Consider the following 27,084-nt stretch of genomic DNA (forward strand, 5'->3'; position numbering starts at 1 on the left):
TAATGATAAGTGTCTCTGATTGTAGCGTACATAGTTCTTAGTTTATTACTTTTTTAGACGAGAATAGAATTTTTGTCACTGTTCCAGCACAATGAGGCATTTGAGGACTTATTAGACTTCCAAACTATGCTATGCATGAGTGTAGGAAGTCTCATAGAATGACTATATCCGCCCGTTCGTCTGTTGCCAGGTATCAGAGCAAAGCGATAGAAGATACCGAGAAACAGTTTTGCGCAATCGATTCAGCGCCCCAAGAACAGGTTCTCTCTCGCCTGTTAACTCCATAGTGAAACTGGAAATGGTAGAAACCAACTGTTTCAAGTTTTGATGTTAGTCACCATAAAATAAAAACAGTAACAGATAGCGAGAAACTTTTTTTTTTTTAAATAAGTAGCCGATTCAACGTCTCAAGGGAACAAAATGCTACCACCCACAGCAGTCTGCTAAAATCTCGAAGTATATTAGTGCTCGAAGTGTATTAGTATTGCACGGTGGCTTAGTGGTAGAGCGTTCACTTCCGGTGCTTGGGATCCCTGGTTCGATCCCAGCTCGCGCCGTGTGGACTTTGTGGTGAACAAACACCGTGCTCGTGGGTTTTCTCGGGGTTCTCCCGTTTCCTCCCACTTTTTGCATTCCACCATTTCATTCATTTCTCATAATCACCGTCTCCTTTAGCCTAACCGGCATTACCGTGGGACGTAAAACTCAACAATTTCATTTCATTTCGTTTTGTATTAGTATTACTGGTTTCAATACTGATTTTCATAGACCAAAAACAAATATCTCTCTCTCTCTCTCTCTCTCTCTCTCTCTCTATATATATATATATATATATATATATATATATATATATATATATATATATATATATATATATATACCCAGAAGAGTTGTTTTTGCAATCAAATCTGATTTGCAAAAATAGGTTTCATTTCATAGAGCCAAGACAGCAAGACGTATCGAAAAGCTGTTTTTGACAGATTCAATGTTCCAGGAATGACTTTTTTCTACATTTATCTACGTGTTCACCGAAACTGGTGAAACTTTACTATTTCCTGTTACAACAGTGATCGCATAATAGATGAAACGGAAATACATAGTGAGAGTTTTCTTTTTTCTTTTCTTTTCTTTTCTTTCTTTCTTTCTTTCTTTCTTTCTTCTTCTTCTTTTTTGCTATGGATTCAGTACCGCAAGAATATTTCATCTCTGATTTAATTCCTTTACTAGCTGTAATACTCACTCTTCACATGGGGTTTAGAAGTGAACGCCTGTGAGAGTATTGCCATTCATCTCAGCGACCGCGAAAAGTATGGATTTGACACTAATATTGGTAATTTTTGATTATTTTTACGTTTCAGTATCCTTCCCCCCCCCCCGGTGACCCCCGGCCCGCGGCCGAATGGGGAGAATTTGGAAGTTAATGTAATCGGAGTATCACCTCTGATCTCAGCGACCGCGAAAACTATGAATTCGACACTAATATCGGTCATTGTCTACTACTTTTACATGCCCCGGTAAGCACTCCCTTGAGACTCCCTAGTTCGAATATTGAAAAAAAAAGCGATTCGTCTTGTTCTGGAGTCTGGACCAAGGTACCTGTGACCAAAATTTGGTAACTTTTGGTCCACTCGTCTTGTCCCCAGGCAACACACAGACAGACCCAAAAACAAACTCTTTATTTTATTGATATTAGATTTCCACCGAAAGTGGTAGACATCAATTAGCACTTTCACTTCCAATATTAATGTCCATAGAGCAAAAGCAGTAAGAGAACTAGCAAGTAATTGCTTTTTGATATGGATTCAGCATTCGAGGAACAGGTTCTATCTTATTCCTCTAACCAAGTAGGTATAGATGTGCTACATCAAGTTAGAATACTGAATTCACATAGATTGGAACTGTACTGTAGTTTCACACTGTGAAATTAAACTCACTTGTCGGAATTTAGAGAGAGATATGTGGTGGTTCAGTGTTGAAGCGTGAAAAAGAGAATAGTTTATTGTGTTGTCATGTTAATATAAAATGAACCAGTCATAACAAATTAAAATAACGATTATTCATTATTTTTTCCTAGTCGTTTATTGAAAACGTACGATAAAAGGGCAGAAGGGCAAATCCTGATTGATAACATTCTGGTAGCAGGACTGTGACAGAGAAAGATACTTAGAGCAGATAATTAACAAGTTGAGCCAATATTTATTTAACTTTTGACCAAATAAATAGAAGGCGAACTTCACCTTCGACTCTTTTATTCCTGTGTCTCGTTCAGTATAAGATAATTCGTAATACAGGTTTGTTCGAAGATGAAGTATCTACAGGCTGTTCTAGTGTATTTGTGTGTGGTGTTATCTGAAACTAAAGAATTGTCTTGTGTTGTTGAAGTCAATCAGGGTCTTGTCCAGGGAGCTATTGAAAGAACATGTTCTGGGAAGCAGTTTTACTCGTTTCAAGGAATTCCTTACGCCAAACCTCCTACTGGCAGCCTTAGATTTCAGGTAGTGTACTTCATTAACTTTCTAAAGCGATATAAATAAGTAGAGAAATTATAAACGCAACGCAAAACGAAAATCGAGTCGAGAGAAAATATCCGAGTTAAAATATACGCACACATCAGCCAGGAATGAAAATTGAAATTCAATATCTCATGAACAATCCATATTTCTTTCATGCTGGGAACCAAAACCATAACTACTGTATGTAGTTTATCGTTTTATAATGTAGTGTTTACAAAAATCCTTTTAAAAATGACCTATCTACAGAAGTGAAAGATATCTATCTGTACTAGTTCTTGACATCCAAGCAGTTCATTTATTATAATATACTATGTAAACAGTCTCGTATCATAATATGTGATGTACAACAAATGTTATATTATACCTAGATATATTAGCCGTAACTCATGATATGTTACAACACATTAAAGCCTTAAAATAGTTAGGAAAGAGAATAATCCAGAAGTTATGTAGCCCTATTGCGTTCACAGGAACGAAAACAATAATTATGACTATGCTAAATTACTACAGACTGCCAATTGCTCATTCAGAGGATTTAAGTTCACTTTATCGCAATAGTTTTATACAACTAGATAATGTAAGATAATCTATTATTATTATTATTATTATTATTATTATTATTATTATTATTATTATTATTATTATTATTATTATTATTATTATTATTGAAGTACAATCAAATATCACTACATTAATTATTAGTTTTAATTAACTGAATTGAGCTGAAAATTAAATCTTGATCTCGAAAGATTAACTATTAAGTTTATATGTTCTGTATCTTTCTAAAGTAATAAATGCTGGAATTGCTTTCAAGGCTGTTTCTGAGTGAATACTTTTTTCAAAATAATTAAAAATTATAGAAAGATTTTCGAGACATTCGAGTCGAGTCGAGATTTTTACGCGCAGTCTCGACTCGACTCGTCTAGAATTTTACAAAGTGTGTCTCGACTCGTGCGCATCCCTAAACATGAAGAACTGGGAATAAAACTTTAAAAGCATTTTTAAAGGGACTTTTAAGTTGTTCGCTATAGTCGCTTATAATCAATCACACAAGCTCTTTTATAGCCTTGCTCGTATTTCTGCATTTTACCCTGCTAAAAAAGAAATATTCTCCTCTATGTGGTACATTTTATAAAAGCTGCATTTTTTAATGATTTTTTCTTTTACTTTCTGAATACTATAATGTACATGTTAACTCCAGAGCGTTTTCGGTTACATATTTATAAGTAGAGAATAGAATATTTATTAGTAGAGAACAATTAGTAACTAAATTTTACAGTACAACAAAATATTAAACGAAGAACATGTAGAAACTTAAGTTCCAACATTTGACTCTAACAAACGGAAAATAAACCTAATAAAATCATTGTAATAAATAAAGTCAAGCTCAATGCGTAAATCAAACTGTTGTTATCAGATGCTCCAACTTCATAATATCTTTAATCTTTTAAACGCAAAAGGTTACTGTAGTCGCTATGAGATACAAGTTCTTTAAATTGCTTTTAAACCTACTTAAGACCGCATATGCATGTACGAGTGATATGCATGCTCGTATCACACATCTTTAGATGGAATATGCATCACTCGCTTTGGGAAGAAATAAGCGTAGGGGAGCTGTTCTGAAGGCGCTGATACTAATGAATAGTTTATGTACCGGTAGTTATCCGTGTAACATGTGTTTCCGTCACCACGGCAAGCGGTATGGTGCGTCCTCAGGTCGCAGATCGAAAAGAAGGCTTCTAGATATAGAGGTTATCCGCGAAAATATTGAACAAACACTAGTGCATAAACAACAAGGGATGGCCCTTCAACTTGAGGATTTGGTATGAAACTAACAATCGCATCCTGAAAAAAAAAAAAAAAAAAAAAAAAAAAAAACACTTGTTCAAAAATATTACAGAAGCCTCGGACGAGGACTGATGACTTGGAAAACGACCTCAACAAAGTAAAATAGTCATGAGGTTTGGAACATGGAATATAAGAAGTCTTAATAGGACAAATGCGTTAAAATCTGTAACAAATAAGTTAAAGAAATATATGATAAACCTGGTACTTGTTCAGGAAGTTAGGTAGGAAGGAAAGGGAGCGGTGCAGACCGGAAATTTTCCGTTTTTTTTTTTTTTTTTGGCGCAAAGAAATAAAATCATCAACTAGGAACAGGTAGCAATTAAATTTGTTAAATTTGTTGATGATAGACTTCCTTCTACTACTCTTAAGGGCAAATGATGAGATATTGTACTAAATATGCATCCTTATCTCCAACAGAAGATAAAGATGATGATATAAAGGATAGTTTTTTTAAAATGCAAAACTAAAACGTGTATTTGACCAACTCCTGCGATACCGTATGAAAATTCTATCAAGGGATTTCAATGCGAAGGTAGAACAAGAGGATATTTTCAAACCGATTATAGGTAATGAAAGTCTCCATAAGGAAAGCAATGACAGAAGCATTAGACGCGTAAACTTTGCAACGTCTAAAAGCCTTATTGAAAAGAGTACAAAATTCTCACATAGTGACATTCATGAATATACTTGGACTTCACCAGAGGAAAAATACACAATCATATTAATCATGTTTTAGTAGCTAGAAGACAGTCTAGCATAATTGATGAGTAGTTAAGAGAAGCTGACTGTGATACTGACCACTAGCGGTAGCTGAACTTCTAAGAAGGAGAGATTATTGTTGAAAAAAGAAAAACTTCTGCATCTCAAAATGGAGAGATTTAATTTAAAGAAATTAAGGGGCGAGAAGGGAATACCAGATTGAAGTGTCGAATAGATTCTCGATTTTACAAAGTTTGTAATGCACTTCGCATTGAAAGTTCAGAAAAAGATAATTAAAATAGGGTGAGCGGAAATACGTAGAAACAAACCATGGTTCGACCAGGAATGCACTAAACTAACAGAGAAGAGAAAACAGTCAAAATCGCATTGGCTACAAAATCCGAACGATAGAACTGCATAAAATTGATATCAAATGGGAAATTTCAAAAACTTTTAGAACATAAAAACGTGATTGTTTTTGAAAGCTAAAATTGAAGAACTTGAAGATAATAACAAAAACAAAAATATTCCAAACTTGTATCATGTAAAGGCATCGACAAATTTAAGAAAGGCTATCAACCGCGCGGATAACACCATTAAAACGGACAGCACCATTTTCACGGATATGGATAGTATTTTGAATAGATGGAAAGATTTATTTGACAATTTGCTCTACACGCAATAGAAAATCAATATTATAAAGAAAGTGAAATGCATATAGCAGAACCGTATATTTCAGAACCTAAACGAACAGAGATAGAAATTGCTATAAATAAATTAAAGAAACACAAATCTCCAGGTATAGAAGAAATTCGTGCTGAGTTAATTTTAGCTGGAGGGAAAAAAGCTGTAGAGCGAGATATATAAACTTATTCTCGTTACCTGAAAGAAGGAGGAATTGTAACAAAAGTAGAAAAAAATCAATCATTATTCCAATTGACAAAAAGAGTGACAAAACCAATAGTAATAATTATCGAGGCATCTCTCTTTTGTCAACATTCCATAAAATCCTCTCATACTGTTAGCATGCTTGATTCCATATGCAGAAGATTATGAGTGTGGATTTAAGTGAAATCGATCAACTATCAAACATATATTTATCTTTCGTCAAATACTTTAAAAGAAATGAGAATACAATACTTTGGTACATCATTTATTTATTGATTTTAGAAAGGTATACGACCCTGTTAATAGGGAAACATGGTATAACATTTTTACCGAATTTGGGAAAACAGAAAAGCTAGTTAGGTGCGTTTATATGAATCCCAAAGTAAAGTCCGAGTAGGAAAATACTTGTCCGCACAATCTTTGCCGTCGAGAATGGTCTTTATTCTGCCTGTTATACTGTACATGGTCGCTTACTTTAAGGAAAGAACGCGCTCAGAAAGTATTTGAAAATAAAATCGAAAGCTGAATATTTGGATCCAATGTGGACGGAGATGGAGACTGGCGGAAATTTCATAAGGAGAAACTGCATAATTTATACGGTTTACTCAACATTGTTACGGTAATTACTCAGGTGGGGAGGTCATGTAACCAGAATGGGAGGAAGTAGGAACGCTTTCAGAATTGTAATTGGAAACACAATCGGGAAAAACCATTAGGATTACCTGGGTGCAAATGGGAGGACAATATTAAAATTAATGTCGCAAAAATGAGAATTCAAAGTAGAAACTAGATCCACTTGGCTAGGGACAAAAGTCAATGTAGAGATTTTCTAAATGCAGCATTGAACCTCCGGTTTCCATAGAACATAGAGTTAGTTTATATTGTTATGGTATATTAACTATCTAACTAACTCTATAGCCTATGGTTATTGCCAGTATTAATTGCTTTCATCGAGGGCGCTCATGTATTTGAAAGCAAATTCAGCTCTCTTCTGTCTCCGGTTGGCATATTTACTTTCGAGCGACGATAGGAGAGAAAAGTAATGGCCAATGTGTATATATATAATAGACATAATATATATAATACGTCGTTTTCTAAATATATATAATAGTATTTTATTTCTAAAAATAAAGGTTCATAATGGTTAAAAAGTTGCAAACCTTTAAGGATATTATTATTATTAACAATAATAAAAATAATAATGCCCAGTAGAATATAAAATTGCAGTCTTGTAACTAAAAACTCTTACATACATATATGTAAAGATGCTTTTAAAATATCTGATTCTTACATATTATTTTTATAACACAATAAACGTAGATAATCAATATCTCTTATGATTTGTTTCTTGCTTTTTTTTTTTTTTGGTAAACGTGCGGAAGTAAGCTGCCCATCAAGCGTTTCACAAATACTGAATTTCAATAACAACACACGCACAGTATACTGCTCACATAATGTTCTTCAGAATACTGATCATGCTACCAAAATGTTCTACAAACCTCTACTAAATTAATGGATAAATTAAGCAAAAAGATCTAAGAGATGTTATCATTTAATCCTCTTCCTAATAATGAATAAAAACAATTAATTGGATACACTAAAATAGGAACTGAGCAAAGGCTCCTCTGCGGAGAAAGTACAAAGGTGGAGCCCCACAGTTTTTGTATGATTTTCAGTTTAGTCGGATTTCAGCGACAGGCAAATTTGCTGGGACTATTTCGTTGTGGGAGGACAGTCTTTTCAGAAAAACAATCTAGTCGGTTCAGAGCCTTTATGATTTATATTACCATGCGAAAAAGGAATGAAAAAAGGGAGGCGCGAGGACGTGCCAACGAGCAAGAGACAGAAGAGCCCAAATATTTCTAGTCCCTGAATACAATTGAATAAGGAACAAAGATTCTCGACTCTTTCTCTAGAAAGGGAAAAAGGAAAGGAAAACAATAGAAACTCTGATTTCAATAAAACTATATATTTACTATTTGGTATTTTCGAAATTTTTCGTCAACCTCTTTCTAAAACAGAAGAGGAAATATTCAGTTCTTATTAAAAAGGTGCAGGTACGACGTACCGTTGCGTACCATCAGAAATAAAACACTATATATATATATATATATATATATATATATATATATATATATATATATATATATATATATATATATATATATATATATATATATATATATATATATATATAGATAGATAGATAGATAGATAGATAGATAGATAGATAGATAGATATAGATATTTTCACAAGCACCATAGCTACCACATACAGTAAAAGTGAATTTTTGGTGTCTATCCACCTGTTCACCTGTTCGTCCTCACACGATCACCTACAAGTCACATCGTTGAATGTCTCTGGACCAAATTTTAAATTAAAGGTTTTCATAAAATTCTCTACGGTTCTTTTCCTATTTTCTTCCTACCTCCAAAAAGAAAAAAAAAAAAGAGTTTACTGAAGGGTAAGAATTAAAAACTGTGATTCTTTAAAAATAAAACAACTCTATCAGTCTTCTTTATTTTCATAAATAAATATTTTATTAACAATTCTACAACATGGTAAATTAGTTTCCCTTAGTAAAATTAAGAAGGGATAATTTACTTTTAGAAGTGAGTCCTTTAAGATTTTTTTCAAAAACGATTTAGGAAATTTTATATATAATTTATAATAATAATTATCAAGCTAACACTTATTAAACTTTCACAAGGGCTAGTTAAGTTATTTGAGGAAAACTTATTTAGACGTTTTCTCAAAAACTTTGTTCATTTTTCGTAAAAAAATGTTTCATTCGAAACCCCATAATACGACATAAATTATTCTGCACGAGAAAGTCCATAAAGGGTTTACCCTTTTGATGAGATTTTTTTTTTTTTTGCATTATTTTTCTAAATCCGTTCAGTTGAATTCCTAATATTTGATTAACAATTCTCCAATATGGCATATATCATTTTGCATGAAGGAGTCTACAAGAGGTAATTTACTCTCTGAACAGGGTTCTCTCTGAATGATTTTCTCAACAACGACTCAGTAAATTTTGTTAATATTTGATATACGAGGTATGTTAAAAAAAAGTGAACTTTTGAAATAACGCGCCAACCAGCAGAGGGAGCTTGCTGCGGATATTGAGCGCAACTAGCGACAGGTTTAGGCAACGAATTGCCATCTGCCTCGATTTGCTATGACCGTTAATCTCCGAGTTACAACCGTTGAAGTGAGCACGTGCACAAGCTGTTAGTAGAATTAATTATACAGTGACAATGAAAGAACTTGAAGAATTACATGTATGTGTGAAATTATGCTACAAACTTGACAGAACATTTACAGAGACACGTCAATTGCTTTTTAATTCATTTAAACTCTTCATGTCGAAAAACAGCACGTATGAGTCAAGCAAAGATCAAGGTGTATTTTTTTTTTTTATTTTTGATGAAAAGGCATTCTAACTCATGAATTTGTATTATGTGGTTAGATGGTAAACAAACAGGCGTACCAGGGCATTTTAGTGCGGTTGAAGGATATTGTACGCAGCACGAGGCTTGAATTGTGGTAAAACCAAAATTTGATGGTGCACCACGCTAATGCACCTACTTACGCTTTGCTCCTCAACCGCAGGCAGCTAGTGTCTGATGAAACGTTGTCAAAACTGTTACACTGTATTTTAATTTTAATAAATAAGTGTATATACTCTGGTCACAAGTGTTAATTATTCCTGCAATTTATTTCTGTATCATGTATTTAGTTTCCTGTTACAATTGGAAATATTGCGTTGCGCTGACGCAAACTGATACCAAATGGGGTCCCTGATGAAAATGAAATATGATATCTCAGTTTCTACGTCCCACCGTTAATCCCTTTTAGACTAAAACAGACAAATAGATAATAAAAGTAAATGAGTATATAAGGAATGGTAGAATGAGAATGTGGAAGGAAACGGGAGAACCCTGAAGAAACCCACGAACACAATACTTCCTTGTTCACCACAAACTCACATGGCGATAGGTTTTGGTGTTGTGACATAATAATAATAATAATAATAATAATAATAATAATAATAATAATAATAATAATAATAATAATAATAATAATAATAATAGACAAATACATAATAACATAATCATATAGTAATAATGTTAATTCTAAATCAACTAACTATAATAATATTAATAGAACTAAACTTAGATACATATGATTATCTTACAGCCTCCTGAACCTGCTGAGCCTTGGATTGGAGTATGGAACGCCTCAGGAAAGCCCACCATTTGTTTACAGTATTATTTACTCAACGAAGACAAATCAGCCAGAGTTATAGGCACAGAAGACTGCTTACACGTCAATGTTTATACGCCAGAGGTGAGGAAGATGAGTTTTTTTTGTTTTGTTTTGTTTTGTTAGTACAATACAGAGTTAGGGTTAATAAAAGAAAGTTATTCTAGAAATTGTCAATGAGTGATAAGTTTATACTTTTTTAAAAAAGGAATTGACGCTTTAAAGTATTTTCCATTCATATTATAAGTAAAATAATGTTTTGTTATCTCTTTCAAATTTTTGTACCAAATATCTCTTTTTAAATTGACTGTTGTATTTTGATGCTACTTTCGCAACTGTCATTGCCATGAGTTAGATCTCTGAAGACCAGCATGTTAGTTAAGTTTGAAATTAATGCTTCGGATGGGTTATGCATATCTAAGATAAACTTTGTTTTTAAGTATTTTTAAAACTATATTAACAACTGCTCTATGTTTGATTAGCTGCCTGAAAGAGGCTACAATCCGAATCTGGATGTCCTTGTCTACATACACGGAGGAGGTTTTATTGTAAGATCATGGAAACATTATGGACCTAAGTTTTTGATGGAGAGAAATGTTGTGCTGGTTACAATCAATTATCGACTGGGACCACTAGGTAAGGAAGCAAGTCCGTTGTCATAAGTACTTTTTCTATCATTAGCACCTAACGCCAATAAGCAATTTACCTTCATACTGTTACTAAACTACTTTACACTTTGATTTTAGTTTAGTTTCAGTTTATTATCCCCTAATCCATGTTCTATTAATTTTATGTACCTTTTTATTACATCTAAAAAATTTTCAGCATTGGATTTCCATATTTTATCTATCTATCTATTTTAATTCATTTTAATACTATTTTCATGTTTTTCGAATTTGTGTTCCGTGCATTACTATGCTCCACAGAAACAGCTATTTCAATTAGATCTTTTCTGTTTTGTGATCGTATAAAACATGTCTACCTTTTTTCTAAAGACTTCTTTCATCCATCCTGTCGCTGCTACCTTTTATTAGTCTTTCATTTTTGCTAATAATACTGTTGAGATATCAGTTATCTATTTTAACTTTTTCTTCAACTTCCAAATATAGTATAACTCATGCCAATGTTCAATCATAATTAATTAATTTATATTTTTGAAATTTATCACTCCATATTCTTCACAACTTTTACACAATTGTTCTACCTTTATGCAGAACATAAATTTCAGAATAGTACAAGCGCAATATCATCTACAAAACTATTGAAATATATATATTTCTCTACTTTCTATCTCTGAAAATATCATTCTTTTACTATAAATTTGTACTTTTACTATTCTGTACAGAGAGTCCAAAACCACTGGTGGGTCCGCTTATACGCCATTGTGAACGTTCGTACTTCATACTTTGTAAAACAGATGTTCTGAGCTTAGTCTCGTTCCCGTACTCCATCTATTTTCCTATAAATTCGTTCACTTCTGTCAGCGCTCTTACTCCTTTTTCTAATTTTCTTTGTCATTTCAACATTAATATTTAAATATATGGCTTAATATTGCATGAATTTACCAAGGGGTATATATGTGGTTAGACAATAAGTTTTGTGCTTTCTTAAAATCTGTTTATAAAAATAATGTTAGACATAGTTTATAAGATCACAAATTTTCAAATTGAAAAAAAAAATGTCAAATAAATTCACAGGATACAAACAAACGGATGGTATCATAAGTCTTGCTGTTTACATGAGAGAACATTCACAAGATATTATTTTCTTCTGTATTTATTAAGAAAAACTAGAAGAACAAATTTTTTCTTTAAAAGTTATGTTTTCTGTGATTTTCTATTCATTTTAAGTACTGACATGTACTTCAATGTAACTCAATTGGTCACATCCATCTAAGAAGACATAGGATTTCTTTCGATAAACTCCGTCTCATATAGCCTCGCTGCTGAAAGGAATGTTAAACTCAAAGTCAACTCTTTCGATAAACTTCGGAAGACAGTGATTTACTACTGTTCAAGGGTTGAAATAAAAGCAGCTTTTACATATCATAACTACATATCTTATTACAACTACAATTAACATTATATTGTAACTAAAATCATATTATATTCCTGACATAAGATAGGTCTAAATGTGTTTCAATCTGAAGTTTAAATGCATCTTTATATCATCTGTACTATGCAGTAGTGTCATGATATTAAGATATTTATGAATTTCCTGTTCATTCTTTAGGTTTCCTAAGCACTGAAGATGAAGTAGTTCCAGGTAACAATGGCATGAAGGATCAGTCCATGGCTCTTCGCTGGATAAAAGAAAACATTGCCTCTTTTGGTGGAAATCCAAGAAGCATCACAATTGCTGGAGTTTCAGCTGGCGGGGCCAGTGTTCATTATCACTTGCTGTCACCAATGTCTAAAGGTTAGTATATAATGAAATGAATAACTTCATCCTCTCCCATTTGTTACTAGGTTCTTTTTTGAGATTAACGCTTCTGATTATGGCTGAATCAGGGTTCATTTAAGACAAGTTTCATGAGCTTCCTAATAACTAATGCAGTAAATACTAATATATTATTTTCTTTTCTGCCTTCAAAGTGGTTGGTATAAGTCCTGTGGTAAATATGGTAGAACTATGGTTACAATTACTTATTTTCAAATGTTTTTAATTTCAATTGCTAAGTCAGTAAATGCACTTTCTTTTCAGCGCATTTCTTCTTGCAGGTTGTTATCCGATAGTATTGCAATATTTATTACAAAGATTATTCTTTTGTTCTTGTTTAAGACAATATATTGTCTATTGCATTCTATAGTTTTATGTGTGATTATGGATATGTCCCAATACATTAGTTTGAAGTTTTTGTTTTCCACAACGGGGTATATCTGTAATATGGATTTTTTTCTGATATCATTTGACATTGTGGTGCTTTGGTTTGGTGTATAATTTTTGCTAGGTTATTGTGTCTTTCTGTACACTCAGTTGTGGTTTGTTTCTTACTATATATTCCCCGAGAATATCTTCTATTGTTTCATTTTATTCTTGACACCTTTTACAATTGTCTGTTTTCTTTATTGGGTCTTTAAGGGCAGTAGTTCTCTCCATTTCGAGCTCTTGGTGAATCCGATTGGCCTGAACATTCCTCTTCATCTTAACTCAGTCCATCCATGCTCAAGGGTGAAATGAGTAAAACTTGAGTGAGCAATCTAAGAACAAGAGAAAGGTTTAAATCATAGGTATTCTGCAATTATTAGCAGATCACTTGCCGCAAATGAGAATCCATATTTTGAAAAGAAATCTTATTTCTATAGTTTGTTTTATATTAGTCATTTTTCCCTTAATTTCCTTCACTTTCCTTTAATCAAACATCCCTATATACCTTATAATCCTTTTCGTTCCAGCGTCCTGGGGAGCGGTAACACTCACGTTAAGAACCACTCACTGTTTTAGGGTATGTTTCCGGTAGTATAGGATTGGTACGTCTTTGTTTTGGATCACTTCTATAGATCCTTCTGTTTCAATGAACAAATTACTTTTGGCTAACTATTTGTTTGTGAATTCCTTTCAGGATGTTGTATCCTATCCATGTATTCTCAGAGTTTTACCTTTCGTATTACATCTCATACATTTCTGTTTGCATGTCTATTACAAATTGTGGTAAATTAAATTTCACCGAGGATTGCCATTTTCGTTTTCAACTATTATTTTGTGAATTTCAGTTTGAATATTTTTGTGAAAGAATTATTTCTATAGTGAGCAAATTTGTTCAGCAAACATTTTCTTAGTAGCCCTATCTTCTTCATCATTGAAATAGTGTTTTTGTAGTGCTGTGCAGAAGATGAGCTCTACATTTCGTTTCATTAATATTGTTCTTATTGGGGTTGTGAAGGCCTCTTTTTGTCCAGTTTATCATTTGCTTTATAATTTTGGAATTAATTTATATATATATATATATATATATATATATATATATAACGAATAAACTAAAGCTAGAAAAAATAATATTAAATCTTTCGCTTAACGTTTCAGCAGGTGCTAAAGTCAGATGAATGACTGATGGAATAAGAATATGGAGGAAACGGAAGAATCCATTTAAAACCCACGAACGCAATGTCGCTCACCTCGAACTCATATAGCCTAGAATCAAGCCAAGGGCAAGTTCCACCAAATATAAGTACTCTACCACTGAACAACGGTACAGTGAGCTTTTATGAGAAGGATGTGTCGGTCAGTTTCGTTTTCGTGAACGTGACAAATAGCCTCAGGATTGAATCTCCATCGACAGTACAATAATTTAAGTCAGACTAATGCTTAGAATCTAATTCAAACATCTATAGTTTTCTTTTTTCCGTTGGAGAGAAATACCGAAGCCCAAATTCAAGCACCGAGAATTAAATCCAAAATTACCTCCACCAAAGTAAGCGTTAACCGCCTGATCATTAAAGAATTATCACTCGTCACTTTATCCCCTATCCAACAACGCAGAGAATACGGACTTCAATTTTAAAAATAAAGGGTTTAGGATATCACTTTCCAAGTTCACTTTGGATTGGAATCCTGAATGTATTTCTGGCTATTTATGGCATTGTGAATTACACAGTGTTTCTTAAAGATAGAGTTTAGACGATGTAAGCGGTATTACAATAAACTCGTAAAGAAGTGTATACTCAAGTATTAAATATCTGTATATACAACGGCGAAACTCCAGATTATGTCAACAGCGTGATTAAATAATTGTGTCTAGGATTCAAACATCAACCCTTATTTTATCCAGTTCGACATAACATCAGATCGAACTTGAAATCCTTTTGTAGACGGAATCCATCTTCAGCATCACATGTTGACTCTATATGTTCCTTTAAGCCATTCAGTACATATCAGAAATCTATACATATACGCTATTTCAAGATTCTATCAACAAAAGAAACTACAATTTCAACGTCAGAACTTAACCACCTTATTTATATTTTATTAAATTAATTGAACAGATAAACACCTGTACATAAATATAACAGCGATAGAGATGATCCATTATTACATTATATGGTGAGGTGAAGAAGTTTAGGGAACCTGAAACATTACTCAGACAAATTTATCATGTTATTCGTCTCACGATAAATACTTTATATCTTTAATTATTGACAGAATCACATAAACTATTTAGATTTATCCATTCAAGAATTATTTTAACTGAACGACAATTTTTAAACTATATCTTGTCGTTATTATTTAATTAGAACTGTATCATACTTCTTTTTTTTTTTTCAATCAACAACAGCATTTTATATATTCGTATTAAATGTTTGCTCTTACACCCTCGATGAGAAAAATGTTTAGTGTTAACTGTATTAAAAGAATAAATCAGAAATAATATTTTTGGAAATTATTTTTAGTTCTACTATACGAGGTGTGAAACATTTTATAAAATTATAACGAAGTTGATGATGTCAAAGAAGAACCATCTGTTTTAGACAGGGTTGTAAAAAATCCAGTTAAAAAAAAAAAAAAACAAAACAAAAAAAAACAGCCCTGTGGGTTCTGTAGGGTAAAATTGGGATTTATTGGTAAAATTGGGTTTTATTGGGTAAAATTGGGCTTTATTAAATTTTGTACGTATATTTAAAACCATATTCCTACATAAATACCACTTAAGTATATATGTTCTACTGTCCACATGAAACTATGAATTCCTTCGTGGAACCGCGGTAGTTCACGTCTGGTGCGGGTTCCTAGTTCGATCCCAGCTTCCGTCAAGTGCGTTTTGTGGTGAACAAACATTATGTGCATGTGTTTTCTCAGAGTTCTCCCGTTTCCTACTACTCTCGTCATGCCACCATTATTATCCATACCATCACAGCCTCTCTTAGCCCTGGTGCATAATCATGAGGCATTGACCTAAACTTAAAAATAACAAAAAAGAAAGAAAAAGTGATGCACAAGGAATCCGTGAAGTCCGATATGCGTTTTGTGGGATACACTTTGCACCATTGACCATAGCTTATATTTCGATTTCTAGAAAGAAGGAAGTACATAATTTTCTAGAGTAACAAAGAGATGGATAATTTCATGTAATATAGAGTAGGACTAATATCCCCTTTTACACCTTTGATTCAAATCCCTGAGCCTGCCGTTCTGAGTTTCACTCAACACACTAGGCAATTTGATAGTACCTCAAATTCAGGAGCCAGAGACAAAAAATGTCTTTATTGAATGGATGTTTTTCTAAAAGAAATAAAACGTTTTTTTAATTTATTTTTAGAACTGAAATGTTGAAAATGGATGATTTTTTCCCATTTTAAGTTACCAGTGTGGTTTCTTACAATAAATTTTACGATTAAAGGGGCTTTGTGACACACAATAATTGTACTGTGCTTCACATACTTCATCAGATACACAAGAAGAATTAGGGAATTCCACGATCTGATTGCCGTTAGTGTTGAGAAGATAGAGGTGCATCTTTAGTAACTTTCTTTTTCAAGTGGAACGTTTTGGATTTGTAATTAACACACATAGAGTAAGTCATTTTATCTGTTTATATTAATACGCAAGTATGTAACAAAAACAAAGGAAATGTAGCCGCATTACTTTTGATTCCATACTAGCTGCAGTGCCCGTTCTTTGCACGGGTTGAATTAGGTTCAAGGAAAATGTTTGAACCTCTTCTCCCTCTTAGGATACGCATATTAATAAAAGTGTAGCTATTCTATTTCTGCCATGAATTTTTAACTCCTTTGTCCCTCAGGATACGTCCTTTAGAGAAAGTTACATGATAATATCCCAGCATGAGCTAGGTAGGCCTACTATCTTCTAAAACTCATTTCAAACTGTTCAGCCATTTCCTGTAACACGATTACAAACAATACACGTCGTCGATTTAAATGTGAAGAAAGTTTATAGAAATCACCTTTTTCTTCCCTTAAAATTGAAATTTTCAAAAATAGAAAGTGTCATGTCCCCTTATTTTTAGTGAGATTTTTATATAACGAATTTCATCTTCCTTAACTTGACGTGCTCACGAGATACTGTAATTTTGACTGAAATTTTGAACCCCTTTACTTCCATTACGATGTGTCCTTTAGTTAAAGTAACACAAAAAAGATATTAAACAATAATAATGAATTATGTTCCAAACTTCATTCAAACTGTTCTACCGCTTCCCCGTGGTGTGGATCACAAACAACAGGTAACATCGCTTTCAATGGAAACAAAAGAATTATGGAAAATCAAACGAAAATTTAAACATGAATTTTGAACTTCCTCTACTCCTTTTCCTAGGATGCGCCCTTAAATCAAAGTAATATTATAGCTAAGAACCCACTTCAGTGTAGGTAACTACTGTATGTTCAAAAATTTATTTTAAATTGCTTAACCATTTCCCCGTGTGATGTAATCAGAAACAACAGGCAACACCACTTTCAAATTATAGAAAATACTCCCCTTCCCCCTGATTAAAAACCTTCTTCGAGGTACATGATAATTGCATCCAAAAATGCATTCCAAACGGTTTAACCGTTTTCCCATGTTGCATGCACAAACAAGATGCTTTTCGTTTTTATATAGTAGGTTATAGTTGAACACTGCTACAGCGAATTTGATCGAGCGCAAATAAAATTCATTATGAATGACTCCTAAACCTGTTTTTGTTTTCAATTATATTCTGTTCTGGTGATATATATACATATTTTAAACCAATTTTGAAACTAGGCTTACACTAAGAAGTACGATTTAAAAAAGCATTTATAATCATATTATTATTTCAATCCAAGTTTTGAAGTCTATTTTTTGAGGTGGGCTTTTTGGGTTTTATTATGAGTTTTTTATGTTGGTTTTACCCAATAAAACACACTGGAGATTTTTGGCTGGGGAAAATTCAAACAACCCTGATTTTAGACCATTTAATATGCTTATATACAGTATTTTCTCCTTAACTACAAACTCGAAATAATACGAATAAAACGAAATCGGTAGTAGGACATTCAACTTTGAGATTGTTTACTTTTATCTTGTGCTTTCAGCTAGTTTTATGTGCTATTAGGCTGCTTACTTTCACTGCTTTCCGATGTACCAATTCGGAAGCTAGTAATTAATTATTATTTTGTAGGTCTATTTGAAAAAGCAATTTCAGTAAGTGGTTCAGCGTTTTGTTCATGGACTCAAATGGAAGCAGGAAGAGAGAAGGCCAATAAAATTGGTGCCAACCTAGGATGTCCAACAGATGATTCCCGAACCCTCATAGATTGCTTACGTCAACGTCCAGCAACGAAGATTGTAGAAGAAGTTGAAAATTTCCTGGTAAGTGAAAACCATTTTGTCTTTAAGGTGCAACTAACTTTAAGGTGCAAAGAAGTCGAGGAATGTTAAGTAAATCTCTATGAACAGCCAAAAGTCGTTTCCTCATCAAATCAACACGGTATAGTGTACCGCGACTTTGCCTTTCTGGTATTTGTACAACCATTTCCATTTTTTTCCCTTTGAAATGAGAGTAAACGTTATTCAATATTACGAAATGTAACGACAAGTTGCGTTCACTTAGACGAATATAGCTGACAAACTGAAGAAAAAGAACCACTATGATGGAGATCAGATTTAGATGTAAATAAACGTAGCTAAAGTCAACATCATGTAGCGAAAATACATTAAAATTAATGTATATTGGGAGAAATAATATACAAGCAAAACGTTTTCTCCTAATGTTTAATTTTTTTACGGAAGAAATAGTTTTATTCTGGCAGTTTCAAACTTTCAGGAAATTTAGAACACTACTTAAGACTACCTTTAAAGTCTGTAAAAGGACTCAGAGTCGTAAAGGAGAATGATGTAACTCAACATGTTGTCTAGACATGAACAATTAAGATAAACCTTATTTAAAAGAACAAATTTATTTTCCAGATTTCTTTGAGCTTCTGGTCTGTGAAACCACCAAAATTTAAGTACATAATTACTAATGTTCATACGAAACTTACCTGCTTGCTTAACTTAGGTAGTGTTCTCTTTGGGGCCATGGGTGGAAAACGTAAGACATTTCACTGTGTTTTGAATTTTATTTACTTAAATATACTTTTGTTTCTTTGTTGTAGGTTTGGTCCATAAATCCATTCAGTCCATTTGCCCCAGTAGTGGAAAAAGCTGGAGATAAACCCTTTTTGGCGAAGAACCCCTATGACATCATGAAGGACGGTGAGATGCAGAACTTGCCCTGGTTAACAAGTGTTACGACATCAGAGGGACTTTGGCCAACAGGAGGTATACCAAATGAAAATTTAATACTATATTTTACTTAATAATGGAGGCAAACATAATAATAATAAAAAGAACATTTTTCTTATTTCAACTCCTCAAGAATTCAATACAAGGATGTGATAGTGCTCTTGACGCTGATCTTAAATCTGTGTTTTTCCACCGCTCATAGTATTGATGAGACAGATGAACGTATTATAAACAAGTAGGTATATTACTACTGAATACAGAAGGCTCCCGTTATAAATGTACTGTAGTGACTTATTCCTTTTTGTTTAAAGCAGATTTCCATCCATATTTATCAAGTACGTATATTTAGACCCACAAAAGAAACACTCCTCCCCTAAACGTTCTCTGTTCCTGCAAATTAAGCTATAATTATTTCAAAATGTCCGTTATGCCTAAAGTTCTTACCTAATATACAGTTGTCCTTTTCTTCTACGTCTAAAGTTACCAGCTGTTTAAAGGGCCTGAGAACATTCTTTTCCAGAATCGAGATGGAGCAGTGCCGAGTGCCTCTTTAAATCAGTATTCTGACAACAAATAACCCGAGGAATATATTTAGATTTGATTTCTACATTGTTCGTTTCAGGTAATAAGAGTCATGATGTTTAAAACTGAAGTACCATTGTAAACCTAGTTTGCTTGATATTAAGAGCACAACGTTAATAAGCGAATGAAGATAGGAGAAGTACTTGTTAGAAGTTATTATGAAAAAAAAAATAACCATTAAGTACAATATATCAATTTTTACAGACCACTAAAGTTCAAATGATATACAGCGTACTACAACTACAACGTATACTACAACGTATACCTAGGTATATCGAAAAATTAAAGGTTTCTAATTAGAATAAAAGTTGAAATATTCTAAAAATTCTAAATAATTTCTTCTCCATTATCCTTTTGGAACTATTTTGTATTTGTAAATAGTCTAGGCCTAAGTGTTGTAATGAACCAGAGCAAAGGATTTCTTATTTTAAATTGTCTACCCTTGGGTAAATGGGGGAGAAAATTTCGACCAGTGAGGTACTTTTCTTTCCTTACATGTTTTGTGCGTTCTCTGCTCTTTTTTTATTTATTTCCTTATTAATTAAGTTTTTATCCAAGGGTTGGTAGGGGAATTTTGAAAGTGATCAAGAGACTGCACGATAAAAATCATAATGGGTTGCTAGAAGTAAGAGCATTCACCTTCACATTTTTGTCCACTTTATGTACCTCTATTTTCCATCGTAACTGTATCCGGTTGCAATCAGGATTCTCTTCAAGATTTTTGCTCTGCTCTGGAGATAAAACTCGCTAGTTACTTCAGAGATGGGGTTAACTGCTGCATCACCGGACCAATTTTACGAAATTTACCGGATCAATTGGAGAATTTATTTAAGTGTGTGAGGAAGAATGAGTGAAAGTCAGGCAAGGGCAACAGTAAAAATTAAGAAAGTGGTTATGTTTGTTGGTTGTTTTTTTATCTTGTAAGGGGCACTGTATAGAGGCGGATGGACTATTTCGCGGAGAGGTACACTTGTTTTAACGTACGGATCCATATATTGTAAAATGTACAGAAAAATTTGGGCAAGTCTTTAATTTGCCCATTTCATGTCGAGAACAACCCCCCCCCCCCTGCGGGGTTGCTAACTCGTTCCTACTCCTACGCCTACTTAGATCCGTATAGTAAAACTGCATGCCTAATAACGTAACTTAATGTAATGCAACCAATAACCGAATGCAGTACATTTTGGTACTTTTTCTCAATTTTCAAATTGGTCCGGCAATACAGCAGTAATGCCTAGAGATGTCATGTTACGAAATTGCCTGCATGATCCTCTTACGCGCGAGATAAATGTAGGACCCATCCAATTTCATAACCATCTCCTACTGCAACCCTACCTCTCTGTGCAACTGTCTTTTGTACAGTTTGCGACAACTTATCTAATGTGTAAGAATTCAATACACATTCTCAAAGTTATAGTCATTTATTCTTCATTACCAACATAACAACTTATGGATCCTCTGTCTCATTCCAAAATCATCTGGTAAGCACAAAATATCATACTAACATATAATTCATTTCGTACACAACTCAATTAACTTCCTCAATTCTGTTATAAACTTCATGTGACTCCTACTTGCACAAATAATTAACTATTAAATCGACATTTCTTTATACCTAACAGTATACATGAACTAACAATAATACGGATAACAATTCTTGAAATGTGTTTAAACAATTGTACTTAGTGACGTTAACAACTTGGCCTTGTTTTCCAACTCTACAACCTGGCATTATCCACTTGGCCTTTTATGCCAACCCTACAACATTATATTTATTTATGTATCGTCTGAGTAGCTTGTAGCTGACAATGTAATGCACCTGATTTAATCTTTGAATCACGTCATGTCGAAATTGTATATTCTCTGGCCTGTCATTCGAGGAATTCCACGAAGCATATCGAGCGACACTTTGGCTGGTAAACTATAATGAGCACCTTTCGTTGGCCTATGTTTCTGCACGGGATCCATTTGTGTTTGCGTGCACGATATCTTTACACTGATCACTTCGACAGTTGAATATTTTCCAGAGACTGTTAAACTATTCGGTTGTACAAGAAAGAACCATGGTTTATCCTTCACAATTTCGCTTCACTTCAGGCGACATTTCATTAGCACCAACACAATACTCCAGCATATGCAAGCTAAGATAGCACAGGAAAATGGCACCGGTTTCATGTTCCTGAGATCTACAAAGGTAACAACGACGGTACCAAATGGTCAGATATAAACCGAACAGCCTTCTGTACAAAATTTGAGTACGCATTACAAAAATGTTGATGACCCTAGAAAGAAGGTAGAGTAACTTAAGATCCGACAAACCACTATATTTTGTATATCAATTGAGAAATCATATTATCAACCGAAAGGAATACGGTTTCAAATGTTACGTTGCAAACAGTAACGTCTTAAGGACACTTGACTGGTGAATATTTTGAGCAAAGCCTTTAATTCTTGTTATTATATAGTACTTAATTTAATATTTCTTATTATTATCAAATCTTAAATGAAATAATTATAAAGCTATTTGTATTCTATACAGATTTTGTAGCAGATCCACAAAGGCTCGAAGAATTGGACAAAAATTTCGAAGCTATTGCTCCATTTTTATATGACTACAACTACACTGCACCTCGAGAACAATTTCCAGAAATAGCTCAAAAGATCCGGCAATACTATCTTGGCGATAAGCGGATCAGCAGCGCCACCACACACGAAGTAACACAGGTAATCATTTTTGAAACACAGCAAGATCTTAACAGTATAAAAGTTCTACTTGTACTTTTGACAGTATATTGACACTAAATTTTGATTTTTTTTTCAATTAGAGAAGACAAACATCAGAATCCTACCAATTTTAAATAAACACTACCTATAATATCGTATGTTGATCTCGAAATGAGCAGATATATTATATCTAACTTTACAGGGTCATTGATATACAATCTTGTATTTCCACGTGCAACCTTCTATTTCCATGTGTTCCAAAGTTCTCGTCAATGGAAGTGAAATGGATTTCCCTCTTCTCCTGGCTTTTAAGGCTCGATTGTTTTAGTTTGAAGTTGAAGGCATTCTTTAAATAATGATGTACGGTACAAATTTATTATTATTATATAGTATAATTATAAATGTAAGATAATTATAATATGATATAAGGTACAAATAATATAATAGGCCACTGGTGGCTATATTGGGAGAATGGGGCGGGTGTTCGAATGGCTCGAAGACTCGGCAAAAGGTTTTCAAATAAAGGTACGAGATTACAGCTCTCACTTCATTTTTCTCCATTTTCATGTTATCAGCTCTACTCATTGTATTCAAATGAATGTATCTCCTAGATATATATTCTTTACAGAGAACTATTGAGGATACAGAGGAAAATTATTTTATTTAGGTTTTATGTGTAGTGCAAATGTCCGATTACCATTATTTTTTATCACTCCACGTATTTAATTTATAGCTACTTATAAAAAGCATCGCCACCTAATTTATAATTAAACTACGAACATAGATATTTAAATAAGAATGGCATGTTACTTCTTTTGTTTTCTTAACTTGGCGGTTACTTCTTGTAGTCTGGAGTATAACTCGATATTGTATTTTCTAGTTTTTGAACTTGGACATTTAATTCATCAATTGATTTTTCATAATGCTCTAATACAATACCAAGGCTAAGAAGAATGAGACCTAGTAATAGTTACGTTTGCTCAATGTCAGCCAGGACTTTAATTCTAAAATAAATTAGTTAGCAGGCGGACTGACAATTACATAACAGGTCCTTTCCCACCACGTCATTTTGCCCTATCTGAAAGCGAGTTGGATTACAGAACTATGCAAAAGGTCTATGCCGGACCAAACGAAAGAATAAAGTAGCATATGCACCCAGATCATAATATTTGAAATGCTAAAATAGTTTTAAATAGGCCTATCTATCTCTCTCTTAATATAACAATTGTGTTCAATTCATCTCTATGCAATTATGCACATTTTCCTTTTACTTTTGTTCACAGAGTGTGGGAGATAGAATATTTGTGATATTTGTAGAACAAGCAGCAAAACTCCAAGCGTCCAAAGGAACAACTCCTGTGTATTTTTATCGGTATGATTACAGAGGAACGTACAGTCTGTCGGAAGCTATGAGCGAAGGCTCTAAGGAAAACTTCGGTACGTATATATGCTATTTTATTATGTTTATATATACTTGCCAGTCAAAGTATAAACCTTCTCTTACTTGCTTTCTTGTCAATAGCAAAGTTTAACAGTCTTGACACTGATTTAATTATTTGGCCAGTATCAAGCAAAACAAATCTGTATTTCGATAATTCTGAAACACTTTCATGTTCTAAAATACTTAAAATAATGATGCCAACTAATTAATGACACAATGCTTCCTTATACGGTCTCAACTGTAATAACTTCAATTTCAATAAAATGAATGCAATAGACTTGATAGTAAAATCAGTCAAATTTTCTCACAGAAATTCAATTATTATTTAATATGACACTTTATTGAATTAATCATTAAATTAGTACGAGGGCTTGTCAAAAATTATCTACACTTTTCGTTCTACAAGCTATTTACACAAAAGTAGGAGTTCAGCATGCAGATCATCTTTCTACATAGCCACATTCCTTGTCAATGCACTTTTTCAGTAATCCAAAGCTCGTATATTCCTTCAAAGAAAGTCTTCGGTTGGTCACGAAGCTACTTTTGCACCGCTACCTGCATGTCTAAGTCTGGGGAAAATCAATGAAATAATCATGATCAATGATCAAAGAAGCTACTGCATCGATGGTAACTCCCCTATTTGCCAGAACCATCTTTCGAGTTTGCTGAATCTTCCCGTTCGACATGGAGGTTGACGGATGTCCTGCTCCTTCTTAGTTCTTTACACCCGTCCAACCACTTTCAAACTTCTCGAACCACGAAAAAAACTTACCCGTGTGAAGTTGGAAAACCAAAAGTTTTAAAAATCGATATATTTTTAGAGTTCTGAGTAGCACTCAAAGAGATCTAGAGTTCCTGCTAGGTTAGACCAATAGTTCTGGGTAAATAAAGATTTTATAGCGAATTTAATGTTTCGGTGCTAACTTGAAACAAAACCGTAAATGTTAAAATGTCTATACTTTGTAGAGGTCTCAGTAGCACTCGAAGAGTTCTATAGTTCCTCATGAAAATTTAAAAGAGTTCTCGCAAAATAACGGAATAAAGGGAAATCAATGTTCTCTCATAATCTACTGACCACAAATGCCATAGGGGTAAAGCATTACAAAATATATAAAACGTGCCTAATAAAATTTAATCAGTATTACCAAAAACATTATAGAACTAGACAAGTGCTAATCAGAACTCTATTTCATTACGCAATAAGAGAGCTCTCTGAACTTGTTCACGGCCAGATCGCGAGTGCCCAATAAATTGTTGATTTAAATTGTTATAAATAAAGAGTTAACCATTTCACGGACAGAACTTTATAGAACTTGGCGAGTGCTTCTCAGAACTCTCATCAGAACTATATTTCATTACGGAGCTAAGAAGTTCTCTCAACTTGTTCAAGGTCGGATCGCGATTGGCCCATAAATTGTTGATTTAAATGATTATAAATAAAGAGTTACCTATTCCACGAACAGAACCTCCCAGAACTTGACGAGTGCTACGCAGAACACTCATCGGAACTCTATTTCAGTTCGACATAAAAGCGTTCTCTAAACTTGTTCATGGTCGGATCGCAAGTGGCCTATATTGTTGTTTTAAATAGCTATAAATAAAGAGTTACCTATTTCACGAACAGAACTTCATAGAACTCGACGAGTGCTGCTCAGAACTCTCTTTAAAACTCTGGTTCATTATCAAATAAAAGAGTTCTATCAACTTGTTCACAGTCAGTCCGTGAGTGGCTATTAATTGTTAATTTAAATTGTTATAAGTAAAGTATTAATTATATAATGAACTGAAATTTTCAAAATCTGCGATTGCTGTCAATTTGAACTAACATTCAAGTTATGTTTTAATCTCTAATGTAATGATTAAGAGAAGATAATAAAAGTATATTGGGAGTTTTTTTCGGAGAATTATTAATATATCACATTTTATTTTTTATAGAAGAAAATCTTCTATTTTCGTATATATAATCTTCTAAGCAACAGTTGCTTCATTCTTCTATTATAAATACATGCGTAAGATATATTGTAATAAATAATAACTTCTATTTATATTGTCATTGTCATTATTTCTATGGAAATCACATAATGAGAATCAGAATATATGTCAGACTTTTGTACAATTCAACTTCATAGTGTGATTTATTTCTTGCTATTATATATTCGTTAATTTTGAATGTCTATCACATATTTTGTAATCTGAAATTATTTTTTCATTAAACATTTATATCTATTCTTTGTTTTTTTAAGTACCAAACTACATAATGATTTGAGTCTATTACATTTGAGTCAAAGGACATTATAAATGAAATATTTAGTTAAGCCGTATCCGTTATTACTTGAATCGATCGAGATGCTTGTTCAACATTTGAATCATTTCTCATCATATAAATATAAAAATAAACATTCCCGTTTACAATATGCTAGTATAAATATATGCTCTTCAGTATAATACCAAAAATCACAAAACATTTAAGTCTTTAAGTCACAAAACATTTGATTTTGGTTAATTTCAGTTCACGATATAGTTAATGCTTTATTTATAACAATTTAAATCAACAATTTATGGGCCAATCGCTAACAGACTTGAACAAGTTGATAGAACTCTTTTATTTCGTAATGAAATAGAGTTCTGATGAGAGTTCTGTGTAACACTCGTCAAGTTCTATAAAGTTCTGTTCGTAAAATGGTTAACTCTTTATTTATAAATCAAATTGACAATTAATGGGTCACTCGCGATCCGGCCTCAAACTTTTTTTATTTCGTAATGAAATAGAGTTCTGAGTAGCACTCGTCGAGTTCTATAGAGTTCTGTTCGTAGAATACTTAAGTTTTTATTTTATAAAAATTTAAATCGAAAATTCATGAGCCACTCGCTATCCGACCGTGAAGAAGTTGATAGAACTCTTTTGTTTCGTAATAAAA

General features: G+C 33.1%; 1 protein-coding gene across 2 annotated transcripts in view; it reads left to right on the top strand.

The window, feature by feature from the left end:
* Nucleotides 1-27,084, top strand: part of LOC145662598 (venom carboxylesterase-6-like) — a 159,259-nt gene that overhangs the window by 115,671 nt on the left and 16,504 nt on the right. Inside the window, exons 1-8 of one of the 2 annotated variants that reach the window (XM_081728314.1) lie at nt 2,240-2,495; nt 10,153-10,302; nt 10,701-10,854; nt 12,451-12,636; nt 18,314-18,504; nt 19,290-19,455; nt 22,541-22,725; nt 24,009-24,162. In XM_081728314.1, coding sequence (XP_081584440.1) covers nt 2,304-2,495; nt 10,153-10,302; nt 10,701-10,854; nt 12,451-12,636; nt 18,314-18,504; nt 19,290-19,455; nt 22,541-22,725; nt 24,009-24,162 — 1,378 coding nt within the window. In that variant the 5' untranslated portion in view covers nt 2,240-2,303. Of the gene's footprint in view, nt 1-2,239; nt 2,496-10,152; nt 10,303-10,700; nt 10,855-12,450; nt 12,637-18,313; nt 18,505-19,289; nt 19,456-22,540; nt 22,726-24,008; nt 24,163-27,084 lie in introns of those variants that run through there. The other variant, XM_081728315.1, reaches the window with a different exon arrangement.

This window comes from Thermobia domestica, chromosome 10 (assembly GCF_964235325.1).
Source record: "Thermobia domestica chromosome 10, izTheDome1.hap1.1, whole genome shotgun sequence".
Taxonomy (NCBI): Eukaryota; Metazoa; Arthropoda; class Insecta; order Zygentoma; family Lepismatidae; genus Thermobia; species Thermobia domestica.